The following is a 15361-nucleotide window of genomic DNA, read 5'->3' on the forward strand; positions in this document are numbered from 1 at the left end:
CTAGAGAAAATCCAAGTCCCCCCAAATGCCTGGGAAGACAGCATGATTGGCGTCTGGGATATTTCCAGCCAATAGCAGGGCCAACATGGCCAACACTCATAGTTTTCTGTCATTTGTGACACCATGGCCTTTTCTGTCTCCTACAAAATCTACTCAGGACCTTGACAGAGTGCCAATAACACACCACTGCTCCAGCCTGAGTTTGATGTGGCTTGTGTCCCCAGCCCCTGAGGCATGGCTTCAAGACCTAGATTGAGTTGGTGAAGCAAAACTCAAAACCTACTCAACTGGGCCTCCAGGTCCAAGGAAGAATTATGTGTAACTGCTCCAACAACACCTTTCCAGACCTTTAACCTACTTTGATATCACCTGTGTAAACTCCAGGGGGAAAAGGAACAAGGAAGCTGACGAGACTGCTGAAGGAACACAGGAGTCCCAAGAAGTCCCCCACCCACCACGCCAACACCGCTACCCACATCTGAATCTTGCCATCTGTAAGTCAATGAGTGCCCAGAGCAGATAGCCCCCAGATGAGAGAAAAGGTAACAGTGAGGAGGGAGAACAGACACATCCTCATCACTTCTCCACGCACAGACAGAGTCACCCAGCTCTGCAGGTGTCAGCGAGCTAGAGCAGCCTGGGGCCCACTGCCCTTAGAATCCTTCAGAAGGGGGCCACCAATGGAAAAGACTCTGGGGAGACTCACTCTAGCTTCCAATGCCAATCATTTGTCAGACCAAAGAAGGCCACCTAAAGAGCCAGAAAGCCTGCAACCTATAGTAATTTAGGATTTACAGTCTGGAACCTGACAAATGGATGTGCAGAAGTGGGGGGGGCACCCATACCCAACACCCATGGCCAGAGTTGCCACCAAACATCTAGACTCAAAGCCTGGCCTTTCTACTCACATTAGGTACAAGCCACACAGTATTCTTTTAACTCCAGTCTCCAGGACACTGGGACTGCCAGACATAGAGCTTACACAAATCAATAAAGATAGGGACAAGAGGACAGAAAGAGCCAGTGTTTATTTAAATAGACTCAACAGCTACACCCAAGAAAAAAATCTATATCATAACACATGTACACTATGCCAAACACTCATAAGAATGTTCATTACAGCATTGATTATAACAGTAAAAAGAAAAAACAACTTCAATGCTAATCTATAAAAAATGGTTAGACTAAGCTACATCTGTAGACAAAAACTGCAAATATTGTATACAACTGTATGCCAATAAAATTAAATAACTTACATGAAATGGACAGATTCGCAGGAAACCACTAAGTACAAAAACTGACTCAGAAAGAAACAGAAAGTCTAAAAAAATAATTGTAACAAATAGTGATTTTAAAATTACCCACAAAGAAAGGCTCAGGGCCAGATGGCTTCAACTGTATATTCTACCAAATATTTAAATAAGAATGAATACTAATCCCCATGATCTCTGAGAAAATACAGCCCCCAGACTAGGAAACTTTGTTTGCAAGCCATGTGTCTGATAAGGGATTGTACACAGAATATATAAAGACCGCAAACAACAGAATAGTAATTAAAAAACCAACAAATAGCTCCAATAAATAACAGCGAACGTGGGGCTGGGGAAATTACTCAACAGGTAAAGGGCTTTCTGTGCAAGTGTGAGGGCCAGATTTCAGGTTCCCAGAATCCACCCTAAAGCTCAGTGGGAATGGAAACCTACCAGTCGTCCTGGAGCACAGAAGGCAGAGACAGGGAATCCTCAAAGTCAGCTAGACCCGTCAATGAGAAACCCTTCCTCTATATATAAAGTGGAGAGTAATCAAGGAAGATACCAGACATCAGCCTCGGGACTCTACAGGCATGTGTACACATATGTGAACATGGACATACACCACATACATATATCAAAAAAACACAGATATATACCACAAACATGTATGCCAAAAAAGTCTGTATAGACATACCCCTACCCTGAGAAGAAACACAGATGGGCAGTAAGTATAGGAGAAGACACTCTACATCATTAACCATCAGGAAACAGAGCAAAACCACAATGAGACTCCATGCACACTGCTCAGATGGCCACAATTAAAACATGGAGGATGGAAAATCTGGGAGGACCTAGTGGGAGGATCAGGGCAAATATGATCAAAATAGATTGTATGAAATTCTCAAAGAACTAAGCCTTCTTATTTTGTTTTTGTTTTGTTTTTATTTTTCGAGAGGGTTTCTCTGTGTAGCCCTGAATGTCCTGAAATTCATTCTGTAGACCAGGCTGGCTTCCAACTCAGAGATCTCTTGCCTCTGCCTCCTGAGTGCTAGGACTAAATGGATAAGCCGCCACTACCTGGCAAGATTTAATTATTTTAAAAAGAAAGAAGATAATAACATGATGACATTGGGGTCCCATGCTCTCCTGGTAGGATGTAAAATGACACACATGCTATGGAAAATAACTTTTGATTTCTCAAAAAAAAAATAAGGACATAGCCAAGTACAGTGGCACACGTCTTTAATACCAGCACTAGGAAGGCAAAGGCAGGAGGATCTCTGTGACAGGAATGTCAGTAGGGTATACATGGCAAGTCCAAGGGCAGCCAGGACTATATAGTAAAACCCTGTTGCAAGAAAAAATATTACATGAAAATATCTATCTTCAACAAAAAGCAAGAAAAATTAAACATAAAAATGCTACCTGACCCAGAAATTCTATCCCAATGTGTTTACCTAAAAGAACTGAAAACAGGTACTCAAATATTTGTACACAAGTGTTCACAGCAGAATTTTTCACACTTGCCAAAAGGTTAAAAACTCCAAACGGGCAAACAAAATGTGACACATAGATACAATGGGATAGATTCAGTCATAAAAGGGAAAGAAGTGTTCGTTTGTGATAACATATAGAATAACCTTGAAAAGTTACAGGTAAATGCAAAAAGACAAACACGAAAAGCTACATAGTAGAAGACTCAATCTATGAGTTTATTAAGTATCCAGAATACAAGTGTTTGTGGAGACAGAAAGTAGTTTAGTAGCTTCTGAAGGAGGCAGGGTCGGAAAACTAGGGGATGATAGGCAAGAGACACTGGGTTGCTCTTAGGATGATGAAAACCTTCTATCATTCAGTGGGGCAATGGTTGCACAACTCTGTGGATATACAAAAAAAAACTAAGTTGTATACTGTGAGCTTACAGCATGTGAATTATCTTAATAGAGATATCTTTAAACCCTACACAACAACACAAAAAGAAAGAAACAATTTATTGTGTCTGAGTAAGACATTCTCCCAGATGTATCAAGTTGTGGGGGAAAGCAAGTCAGGATGCAACACTGAATATGATCCCACTTTTACATTTAGAAAAAATAAAAGAGCCCATATACATGCATAGAAAACAAACTGCCTCAAGCTATCAAAAAAGCGATCATATCGAAAAGGGCAGGTGGGGGCTGCTCTCCTTTTACATTAGGGCTGCTTCACACAGCAGAGCTGCACCACTCGTATCCATGACTGCTGAGAGGAAAACGAAAAGATGCGCAGAGGACACGAAGCATTGACTAAAGGAGGAACAGAAACTGACCGCCCAGCTTCCTAGTTACTAACAGAACAGACACAATGAAGAATAAGACAGTGTTGGAGATACGGGGTGGCGGACATGGGATCCGTAGGGATGTGTGTGGCTGGGGTGATCTTTCTAGAGGTCAGTTTTGTGCTCAGTGTCCAAAGTCTCGAAAATGTTCACATGCCCTCTGGTCCAATAAAGCTGTTCTAGGGAACTGACCCTAAGAGGATATATGAGCAACTGCACAAAGATGGCACAGAGGGGCACTTACAGGTTAAAAAGAGAGAAAAGAAACAGTGAGAGTGTCCAGAGCAGGGAGGGACAAATGATGAAAAGAGCGTGTCCATGCAGTGACAGCCCACGAGGGCCGGGGCAAGGTAGAGCACTCCCGAGGTGGAGGCAGGAGGATCAAGATTTAAGATCACTCTCATGAGGCCAATCTGGGGTACAGGAGACCCAATGTCAAAAAAGAAAAGGTCCCACAAGAGAAATCTATGTGAATCCTGCCCACAAGTGCACTGCTAGGTGTTGGGGAAAGCCCTGGAAACAGGAAGGAAGGCAGTCCCTCCCTGGCGGTCAGACCCAAGTGGGTGTCTGCCATACATAGAAGGGCGGTCTGCGGATGAGTGTCACTGAGAAGCACTGAAAGACAAAGATGTCTCTTTGCTGTTTTGCTCTTCAGCATTTTTACAAGTTGCTTTTTACATGTAACCCGGGTTTTAATACTTTGACACATCCGTGGGGACTCCGGCAAACCTTTGTTTTGCTTTGCTTGCTTCCCCCAAACCCAGCTTCAGGTCTATCCCCAGCTTCATACCTAGGGGTTCCTTAGTCACACATCCTTGGGGATTACAGAACGCCCTGGATTCAAGTCAACTTATTCTCAAGTACACACTTAGCTCTGTGTATCATTGACTAAGACGCTTCCCTAAGTCACTCCCTGCTTATCCAGCTGGTCATCAAAAACCTCTTCCACAGTCCCTTTCTATGGATCACTGAACCCCAACTGATGAAACACCCTCAAGACACGGGCAGGATGCTGGTAATACCAGGCAGGATCCAACTTCCCAGGAACCTTTACTATGAGACCAAGCTATGCAGGGCTATGTTGCAGATGACCAGTCTACACTGTTTAGAGAAGGCATGAAGCACTTCTTACTGGGACATCAAACGTACCTCTCTCTGTAACAAGTAACTCTAGAACTTGGTGCATCTAAACCATTTATGTAACATTCAGGAGTCAAAATACCATGTGGTGACAAGATACAGAGCTACTCAGTGGCCTCTCTGGTACACCCACATGGACGCAACAGAAGGACACACTTCATCGCCGGGGCCTCTCCTCCAGCTGCTTGAGTGTCCTCAGACTGTGACAACTATGTTCTCCCAGAATAAGTGACACAGGAGAGGGGACACACAGAAAAAGTTGTATCATCCTGTACCACTCAACCTGAAATCATATACCATCACCCCCTTTTTATCCTATTATTGGAAGCAATGAATAGGAAACCCTGCCCACACTTGACGGACAGGGGATTGGGTTCTATGAAAGAATATATGTAGTCCCAGGAAGGTGGCTCAATCCACAAAGTGCTAGCCCCACAAACATGTAGACCTGAATTCAAATCCCAAACATCCATGTAAAAAGTGAGGTGCTTCAATAATGTGCCTATAATCCCAGCACTGGGGAAAGAGACATGTATCCCAGAGGTGTGCTAGGTAGCATGCTAGCCAACTGGAGAGCTCAGGTTCAGTGAGACATCATGTCTCAAAAACACTAAGGTAAAGAAGCAACTGAAGACATATCTGATGAGAACTCTAGCCTGCACACACAAGCGCGCGCGCGAGCGCGTGCATGTGTCTGTGTGTGTGTGTGTGTGTGTGTGTGTGTGTGTGTGTGTGTGTGTGTGTGTGTGAATGTAACTTGAAATCAACCCAACAAGAAAGGCTCCTGCAAAACACAGGATCCAGGCTGACCTAAGATAAAGAGAAATGACTTGATAGAGAGTAATGCAGAGCACATGGTACCCAGGCACCAGGAACCATGTGGCAAAGGTGGAAAAGGAAAGGAATACCTGCATTTGATGAGCACGGGATGGATCAGCCCACAGACTGAGGTCTCTGGATCAAACATCTTTAAGGGGGAATGGAAAGGACAGCTGGGATCTACACCTGAGAGACTCTGAACACCAGAGCTAGGGCTCCTTCTGCAAGTCAGAGGGTTGGTTGCTTCAAAAAGATAGGAGGCAGCAGAGTCCAAATCTGGGGAACATCCATGCTGCAGGTATGTGGTAATGCTGTATGTTACTGTCTTGATTTCCTCCATTAAAAATGGAACCATATAACCCTTGGCCTCCAAGAGTCTCAGCATCCAGCCAGGGCCTGCTCTACAGCGCATGCCCAGCAGACAGCAGCTACAGGCAGGAGTGTCAGGAAGCTGGTGGAATACACTTTCCCTTGCTGAGAGACATTCTAGCAGCTTCGGGATACTTTGTGTCTCATGACTACTCATCTCCCCACAGACAGTGTTTCAGGATGACTGTTACAACAGAGCACCCCATAGCCCTAGGGCTGGTGTGGAAGATTCGAAGAGCCGTAGAGCCGTGATTCACCCTCAGCTGTGAGTAACCTACTAGGTGGAAGATTCCTTCGTGCACAATACTCAGGAGCAGAAACCAGCCAATGTAAGTTGGCCTTCACTGGGCTGGCCGGACTTCTCAGTGACTACTTGAACTTTCCAATGGACAATTCCACCCTTGGCAAGGAGGGGGTCCACCCAGAAACAAGGTGACTCAGGCCAGCCGGAACTACACTGCAACCATTTGGACCCACCCTCATCTCTCCTGAGAATATTCTGCCCACCCAAGGACATGCAACTCCACAAATGCTCACAGACTTCCTAGCATTTTCCCATATATCCTATAGGACAGAAGGAAGCCCTGGTCAGGGCATCCTTTGGAAGAGGACGTCCTCCCACCCGGAAACCAGGCCCCTGGATTTCACTGAGGAATGTGATCCAATAGCAGTGTGGCTCAGCTGTCTATTTTATTATTAGCAACAACTGTTGCCACCCAAATGGAAGCAGTGGCCAGCATTTCCCCCTGGGCTCTGCTTTCACAGTCAGTCAACTAGGCCATAAAATAATCACAGAACCAACCCAGCCAGGGAAGTCACAGGCTGGGCCCCAGGGTTCCATCCGTTCAATCCCTGTCCTCTTCACCTCCCAATATAGAAACTGTCTGGTCTTCCCTCTGGAGGGCAAAGAGAGTCCTTGGGGAAGGTAATGCTGGAGGAGGTTGGAGGGAGCAGGAGCAGGCATGGACAGGAACTGCAGAAAGCCACTTGAGTTTAGGAAATCTCAAAAAATCATGCCCAAGCTCTCTCCTGCTGGTTCCCTGCTGCTCAGGGAGTGAAGAAGCGGAAGGGATGGATGGTAGATGGCATTTGTACGAGACAGTTGTTCCCTGGTGTCTGCACAGTATTGGTTCCAGGACAGAAACCAAAAATTCAAAATGTTCAGGCCTTGATATGAAATGCCTCAGTATTTACATATTAGTGTTTCCTCCACATACTTTAAATCCACTCTGCAATGATTCATAATATCTAATGCAATGTAAATGTTATGTAAATGGGAAGAGACATGTGCATGTAATCAATATAGATGCATGCTCTTGTGCTCTGTGTCTGTGTGTGTTTCTGCATGTGAGCACAGGTGAACCTTGGGGATAGAACTAAACTCTATCCCCACTTTTTAACAGGATTTTATTTTGAGACAGGGTCTCCCAACTAGGTTGCCCAAGGTAGCCTCAAACTCATTGTGATCCTCCTGCCCCTGTCTCCTGATCAGCTAGGATTACAGGCCTACAGTACCAGATTCAGCCAGGCAAAATCTTTTACTTGAACAGTCTTGATCCAAGGTGAGTTAAGTCTGTGGCTGCAGATCCTGTGGGTCTAACTAGAAGACAATCATGGCAGCCCTTCCCACCTGCCTCCCCTGACCCAAGGAAGTCCTGCACTGGCATGACTTCTTTCTGCAGACAGTCCATTTATTTTTCTCTTTTATGTTCCCTAGGCCCTGAGGGACCTCTACCAACATTCTCCTTCCTCACAACATTCTCATCCCTCTTAGAGAAATGATACCCTCTGCCACCCACCTACCTACTCAGCATGTGTCCATTGAGCAACCTGCTCCAGCTCTGGGCTGTGCTCCACCACGCCTCTGCTTGAAGAGGGGTGTTTGAGCAGCCTTGCTATACTCCTATCTAGGGAGTGTGCATACTACACACATGGACAGTTCACAGAGTGGGAACAGATAGGGCTGGTCAGAACTACATGAGTTCGTGTGTGCACGGAATAGCCCAGCAGCCAGCACACACTCAGTTCCCCGCAACACCGGCCTCCTCAGCCCCACCCTCTCAGCCCAGGCAGTCTGCAGGGGGCAAAGGTGCAGTCAATAGCAAAGAAAACCCACAAAGATGAGTGAGGAAATATTGTGTATATACACAGGCCCTGCAAAAATAAAGCGGGAATGCTGGGTGCACCATGCAGAGAAAGGAAACCCAGGGTCAGAGCGGGTCCTTGTCTCCATAAAGAGGGACATTTTAAAAAACAACCATACAGCCGGGTGTTGGTGGCCCACGCCTTTAATCCCAGCACTCGGGAGGCAGAGGCAGGCGGATCTCTGTGAGTTCAAGGCCAGCCTGGTCTACAGAACGAGTTCCAGGACAGCCTCCAAAACAATACAGAGGAACCCCATCTTGAAAAAAAAAACAAACATACATACATACAGAAGAGGGATGGGGATATGGCTCAGTGGGTAAAAGTACTTTCCATACAAGTGTGAGGACAGGGGTTCAGATCCCCAGAGTCTATGTAAATGCTGACTGGGCTTGGTGGCCTGCCTGTAACCCCAAACACATGGGAAGTAGAGACAGGATTCTCAAAGTAAGCTAGCTAGCTAACTGGCCTAGCCAACATGGTAAGCTCAATGTCCAAGCAGAAGACCTGGTCCAAATATATAAGGTGGAGAGAAACTGAAAAAGACACTGGACTTCAACTTCTGGTCTCTACACATACACACACAATACACTTGCAGCCACATTCATATATGCACCCAAGGACATGCATGGGTGCACACACAGACAAACACATACCACATATATAGCCCATACACACACATATAAAAGAAAAGATTCTGGGAGTTTTGTCAATAGGTTATATAAATCTGGGTGAGCCAGACAGTGGAACACACACACCCCTACAAGGCATCAGATGTACCACCAATGCTGCCTAAGCATCAAGCACACTGTGTCATTCTGGTCCACTACTGCTTCAGATGTCCCTTTGCACAGGATAGTCGGGACAGAGTACCAGGGCTAATGACCTGGTTGCTTACAGCCTCCTTCTTGGGCCTAAATATCAGTTGCTCAAGAAATGTGTGCTGAATGTGTAACTAACAGCTCTTCTGAGAAAGGCAAGAACGAAGCAATGGAAACTGAGTCTTAGACCTTGGTGTGGTCAGGACTGATCCCTTGCCATTGCTAGAGCTGATCTAGACTCTGGGCAGCCCAGAGCTCCTGCTCCACAGAGCTGCCTGTCCTCTGACCACGGCCTACACTCCTCACCAGGAACAGTCAACTCCAGCTCTTTTCAGAATAAAATCTTGTCCCCTGCAAGTGTCACCACCCTGCATGTTTCTCATCCTATCCTTAGCTCACCCTCCCCACAGTCCACACAGGGCCAGGCCCTCTTCTGTTAGGGGAACTCCTTCACTGTATCACCTGAGGTCCGGAGTCTGCAGTAGTCATAACACAACAAAACTACCTGGAAGATCCTCTAAAATGCAGCTTCCTCAGGCCCACTCCCAAGCATTTCTGATCCTTAACCAGATAAGCTGTATTTCTAGCAAGTTCTCAAGTGACCATAGACCTATGCATCATGTTTAAGGAGGAAGGTGTGTAGTAGGGACCACTCCTGAGCAGAGAGTAGAACAGAAATGGAACAAGATACAGAGGGTAAGAAGAGGATAGGGGTTTCATATAGAGAATATCTTGAAGATTAGGCAGACATATCAGATCCCTGAGACATGACTCAGATGCAAAGGCCTCTCAGATAGCAGCCAGGCATGAAAGAGTAAATGGTAAGAAGCAAAGAGGCTGAACTGAAACTTAAAAGCTCTGGACAACAAAGTCCAAGACATATGGCTCCATCGTGAATATTCCCAATCACTTAAAGAGGACTTCATACCAATGTCCTGAAACTCTTTTCAAAATACAAGAGAGGGGAAGACTTCATGTCCTATCCCCTGAGACCTGAATTACTAACATCAAATAAAGGAAAATCACAAGTCAATAACCCTAAGGGACATAGAAGTAAAAATCTTCAGCAAAATACCAGAAGACCAAATTCAACAGCATATTAATTATATACCATGTTGGTTTCCAGAAATGTAAACTTGTTCTAAGTAAGAAAATTTATGTAGCATATGACATTAATAGAAGAAGAAAAAATAATTGTTTCAAACTGATGCAGAAGTACTTGACAAAACCCAATACGCTTTCTAGATGAAAAACACTCAGAGGCCCAGAGCTTCCCAAAACAGCACAGGCTACTGCCATTATTCTCAGACAGCCACCACAGCTAGATCCTAGTGCTGAAGACACAGCACGCTTTGGTTGTAAGACATGGAGCAATCCAGCTGAACACTGATCTGGACAGCTGCTGTCCTGCTGGGTAGCTTTCATACTGCTAGAAGGAGCTATACATCTCCCCAGTGGTGGGGGAGTCACCAATGGACTCCCAAGGTGGACCCTGCATACTACAATACTGACCTGACCAGCAAGGTGTGCCTAGTGACGCAATAATGGCTGTTAAAGGGGTAACCAGCACCTTTCAGCTTGGATTTGGAGCCTGATCCACAGAAGGGAATCCATACCTGGTACTGCACACTTAGTCAGATGCCCATGTCTCTGGAGGTCACAAGCCACAGGAGAGGTCTGCTACTTTGATTTTGCCAAATGGAAATCTTGTCAAACTGCCTTCAAAGTATTTAATGTTTGTTTCTACACATTCTTTCGACCTTAGTCAAAGAAACTTCCTTTTGCAGTAAGCGTCAGAGACTCAGGACAGCTCAGAGAACTGAGAATAAAGTGACTGTTAAAGTGTTCGCCTCTAAATGGGATATTTATGCCAACCCCTCCCCCAGGCTTGGGGAACACTGAAGAAGAAGGGGGGGATGCAACAGCTGGAAAGTGGGAGAGAAGGGCTGTGACATGGCCCCTCATGAACTCACAGTGCCTATGGTTACCTGCCCAAGACTTGTACACGGCCAAGCCAGTCAACACTCCAGCTCAGATGGAAGAGGGGCTGCACCCCTACTGAAGGGTTATTGGCACTTGACAGCTGCTGGGGGAAAGGGAGAACGTTTCTTCAGAGGTGTAACTGCTGGTGCGCTGCCTGTGTCGGGTAGATGACCCACATCCAAGCCCATGTAGGCAGCACTAACTGAACTTAAAAGCAGATGGACCTCAGTTTGATCCCCTAAAACTCTTGTAAATAAAGCCAGTGCCAGTGAGACAGAGACAAGCAGATCCTTGGGGTACACTAGTCAGCAAGTTTAGACTGTTCCTTAAGTTCCAGGCCAATGAGAGATGCTGTCTCAAAAAAACAAGGTGGACTGTGACCAGAGGACAGCTGAGACTGTCCTCCAGTCTCCACATGAGTATACTTAGAAAGCAAGGAATAAAAGAGTATTTCCTCAACATGACAAAGGACATTTTTTTGGCATTCCAAGAGCCATGAGCAAGACTGATGTTGACTGTGAAAGTCTTCTCACTGAGATTAGGATCAAGACTCATATGCCCGCTGTCACCACCCCTGTTCAGAATACTGAAGGCTGTAGCCAGAGTCAAGAAAAAAAGCTTCCACGTTGAAGAAAAAAATAAAACTAACTTCCATTGGCACGATCCTATACAGCCAACCAAAATAAAGAAAGCTCTGGAGCTAATAAGTGAAGTCAGAAAAACTGCAAGGTGAAAAAAAATCAGTTGTTTTTCTCTATGCTAGCTGAACAAAGTGAAAAGGAAAACATAAAAACAATTCCAAGCATGGCCACATAAAAAAGAACAATATGCCTAGGGAGCAATTTTAAGCAAAAGACAAGACTGGAAACTATAAAACACTACTGAAAAAACCTGGAGACACTAAATTAATGGAATTGTTAATGTTAATATGTGCGGTGGTCTGAAAAAAAATGGCTCCCAAAGAGAATGGCACTATTAGAAGGTGTGGCTTTGTTGGAGTGGGTGTGGCCTTGTTGGAGGAAGTGTGTCACTGTGGAGGTGGGCTCTGAGGTCTCATATATGCTCAAGCCACACACAGTACCTCAGTTCACTTCCTATTGCCTTTGGCTAAATATGTAGAATTCTCCGCACCTTATCTACCTGCATGCTCCCATATTCCCAGCCACCATGGTAATAATGGACTGAACCTCTGAAACTGTCAGCCACCACCTCAATTAAATGTTTTCTTTTATAAGAGTTACTGTGGCCATGGTGTCTCTTCACAGCAACAGAAGCCCTAAGACAATATGTATTATTGAGTCCAGAATGTCTCCTATAGTCATGTTTTAAACACCTGTTACCCTGCTGTGGCTATTTTGAAGACTGTGGATCCTCTAATAGATGGGGCCTGACTGGCAAGCGTCATAAGGGACAGTCTTTGAAAGTTACACCTGCTTCTAGTTCCAGTCTCTTGTTTTCTGTCTCCTGGTCGATTATGACTTGTGATGAGCCCTCTACCACAGGCTCTTGACATCATGCCTACCTTGCCACAATGAACTTGAATCCCTCTGAGACCATGAGGCAAGATAAACCATTCTTTCTAGCTCTCCTATGGAATGGGAGGTACTATCTCACTGAGGTTCAGTCTGTGTTTTTCTGACAGTTAATGGTACTGGGTACCCTCACATACTTATTGGCCTTTTGAATGTCTTCCTTGAAGAAGTGACTTTTAAAATATCTAGTCTATTTCTCAAGCATATAAACTAGCATACTGTTTTAAATTTGTGTGTTTGCGTGTGTGTATGTGTGTGTGTGTGTGTGTGTGTGTGTGTAAGAGAGAGAGACAGAGAGAGAGAGAATACCACATGAGTGTTGATAAATGCAGAGGCCAGAAGAGGGCATCAGCTTCCCTGGATCTGGAGTTACGGGTGGTTGTGAGCTGTCTGATGTGGGCACTGGGAATCGAACTCTGGTCCTCTACAAAAGCAGCAATCACTCCTCCTAATTACTCAGCCATCTCTCCAGCCCCCATAGCCTCCTATCCTTTATGTGGTTTGCAAATATTTTCCCACTCTACAGTGAGCCTTTTCCCTCTGTTGTTTCTTTGCTATACAGAAACATGATTACTGCATTCCTACAAAACATCTAGAAAGCAAATAGACTGGTGGTTGCCAGGGGCTGGGGGTGGAGAGTGGAATGGGCAGGGAGTAACTGTTGGGGGGGGTATTTATTTGAGGATGATAATAAAATATTTTGGAACTAGATAGAGGTGGTGGTTCTACAATACTGCGACCTTGTGAAATGCCAACAAATTGTTTACTTTACAATGATTAATTTCATGTTATATAAATTTCACTTCCATTTCTTTAAATGGAATGGAGGAGTAAGACAACGTTAAAGTCTCAAAAGAGAGAGCCACTACTTACTCCAGAGAAGCTGCCAAGTAGAAATGCAAGCTCAGTGTAGCTGGGGTTCTCAAGACTAGACAGAAATCCAAATTTTTATGTAAGCTCTCTCAATCTTTATACATTGGTAATCAACTCATAATTAATCAACTAAGTGTTTAAAAATCATCACTGCATGGGTGGAACGCATTAAATTTAGAAGCCAAATCAGCCCACAAGACATAGATATATCACACTCCGTTCTGGACAATATAGAGCTGGTAGATATTCCCAATGTGAAAACTTAGACGATATAGGGAATCTCAGGGTCCTCTCTTGGGCCCCCTGAAATGTGCCAGCACTGGGTACTGATCAGGAACTTTACAAACACCACCCACACACACCCCTCACAGTCATTGGGCGTGGTGGGGAGGGAGCTGCTACAGAGCTAGGGACTTGGAGGGATCAAGCAACTTTCCAAAGTGAGTACTTTTAAATAAGGCAGAAGCAGGATCAAGTCAAGATGCACCGAGATTTGCCAAGTCAACATGCCACCCACATGCCAGCATCTGATCAAATCTTCCTTCAAAAACCTGCATCCACCAGTCTCACCATCACAATGAGCAGCAGACAAAGGGTTTGTTTGTTTGTTTGGTCTTTCAAGACAGGTTTTCTCTGCATAACAGTCCTGGCTGTCCTAGAACTCACTTTGTAAACTAGGCTGGCCTTGAACTCACAGAAATCTGCCTGCCTCTGTCTCTCAGGTGCTAGGATTAAAGGCGTGCACCACCACCACCGGCTGACAAGGGTTTTCTAAGAGTCACCCTCCATCTCCACATTTGTTCACTCCCCCATTCTTCCCACCACCACTCTAAGCCTCCTGCAAATCCACAGCCCGTGTACACAACAGATCTGAGGACATCTTCCCCTGCCTCCATGATTCTGTCACACCCCCCCATGGCCATTCACGGGACTCCACACTGGACTCCAGGCCTCTTTGACACCCCTTTCTCACAGTTCCCCCACACAGCAGACTTAAGATCTTTTAAAAATAGTATATCCAGTGACATCAATTTCCAGCTTCAAACCCTCTGGTTGCCAGTACCTATCCCTGCATGGTCCAGAGAAGTCAAGCTATTTGATAATGTGGACATCGATCCCAGGACTCCCATCTTGTAGTCTGAGATTGGGAAACTACATCCTCAAGTATATGCCATCATTCCTCATACTCACCCTAACCTGCCACCTCAGCTCCCTGAAGAAGAGACAGCACAGCCAAGGAGGGGGAGGGAGCAAGCTAGTCTCTGGCCAGCAGGTATGTGGACAGGGAACCTAGCAGTCCTGACCAGGTTATGCTAGTCTAGGGCCTAGACTCTAGGGCACCCAAGTCTGCCAGGAGGGGCACAAAGGCCCTAGCTCAGGTAGGGGTCCATCAAACCTCTAGGACAGCACAGGATATGGTTCCCTCTGTCTCCACCCCAATACCACCCCAACCACACTCTGAGAGCTCTAGGCTAAGTAGAAATCAAGAAAAGAGTTCTTTTCACCTATGTTCTACAAATGCCAACCTACAATATGGCCTTTGGTGAGCAGGTGGGCCTCCGAGACTCTGGCACAGAGCCAAGAAGCCTTTCCCGGAGAGCACATAGGTGAGATCTGTCCCGTCCCAGGCCAGGATCCCACCTCAGATCCAGGCTAAGCAGGAAAGGTCTGGTCCCTGACTCTGTGACCTGTTCTCCCATATCCCTTCCCCCCAACACACACACACACACACACACACACACTCACACTCACACTCACACTCACTCACACCACTCAAAATAATCTGTCACTGACTTCTACCCCTCCTTCCTGAGTGTCTGGAGGCCTCTATGCCTGTAATAAGCAAACAGTCTCCCGGGGCTCCCTGCCAAGTAGAGTTCTACCTGATTCTACCTATATAGCCCCTCCAGCAGCAGGGTCTGACAGAAACCCTTCACAGCCAGGCACACTCACCACAAAGTTCTTTAAGAATTCCATCATTTTCTCTGTGCCTGTCTCCGTGAGGCAGGAGGGACCCCTCTGCGCTAGAGGCACTGCCGAGGCTGCTGCTGCTGTTGCAGTTGCTGCCACCAAGGTGGCGGCAGCTGCTGACGTTGGACAACTTCCTTAAGA

At 45.8% G+C, this 15361-nt stretch overlaps 1 protein-coding gene across 13 annotated transcripts in view; it reads right to left on the reverse strand.

The window, feature by feature from the left end:
• Rap1gap2 (RAP1 GTPase activating protein 2) overlaps window positions 1–15361 on the reverse strand; it is a 219296-nt gene that overhangs the window by 59735 nt on the left and 144200 nt on the right. Inside the window, exon 1 of one of the 13 annotated variants that reach the window (XM_040749127.1) lies at window positions 15203–15350. The exons of 11 other annotated variants lie outside the window; for them this stretch is intronic. In XM_040749127.1, coding sequence (XP_040605061.1) covers window positions 15203–15229 — 27 coding nt within the window. In that variant the 5' untranslated portion in view covers window positions 15230–15350. Of the gene's footprint in view, window positions 1–15202; window positions 15351–15361 lie in introns of those variants that run through there. One more of the 13 variants, XM_040749125.1, reaches the window with a different exon arrangement.

The sequence above is a fragment of the Mesocricetus auratus genome, unplaced genomic scaffold (assembly GCF_017639785.1).
Source record: "Mesocricetus auratus isolate SY011 unplaced genomic scaffold, BCM_Maur_2.0 Super-Scaffold_100007, whole genome shotgun sequence".
Taxonomy (NCBI): domain Eukaryota; kingdom Metazoa; phylum Chordata; class Mammalia; order Rodentia; family Cricetidae; genus Mesocricetus; species Mesocricetus auratus.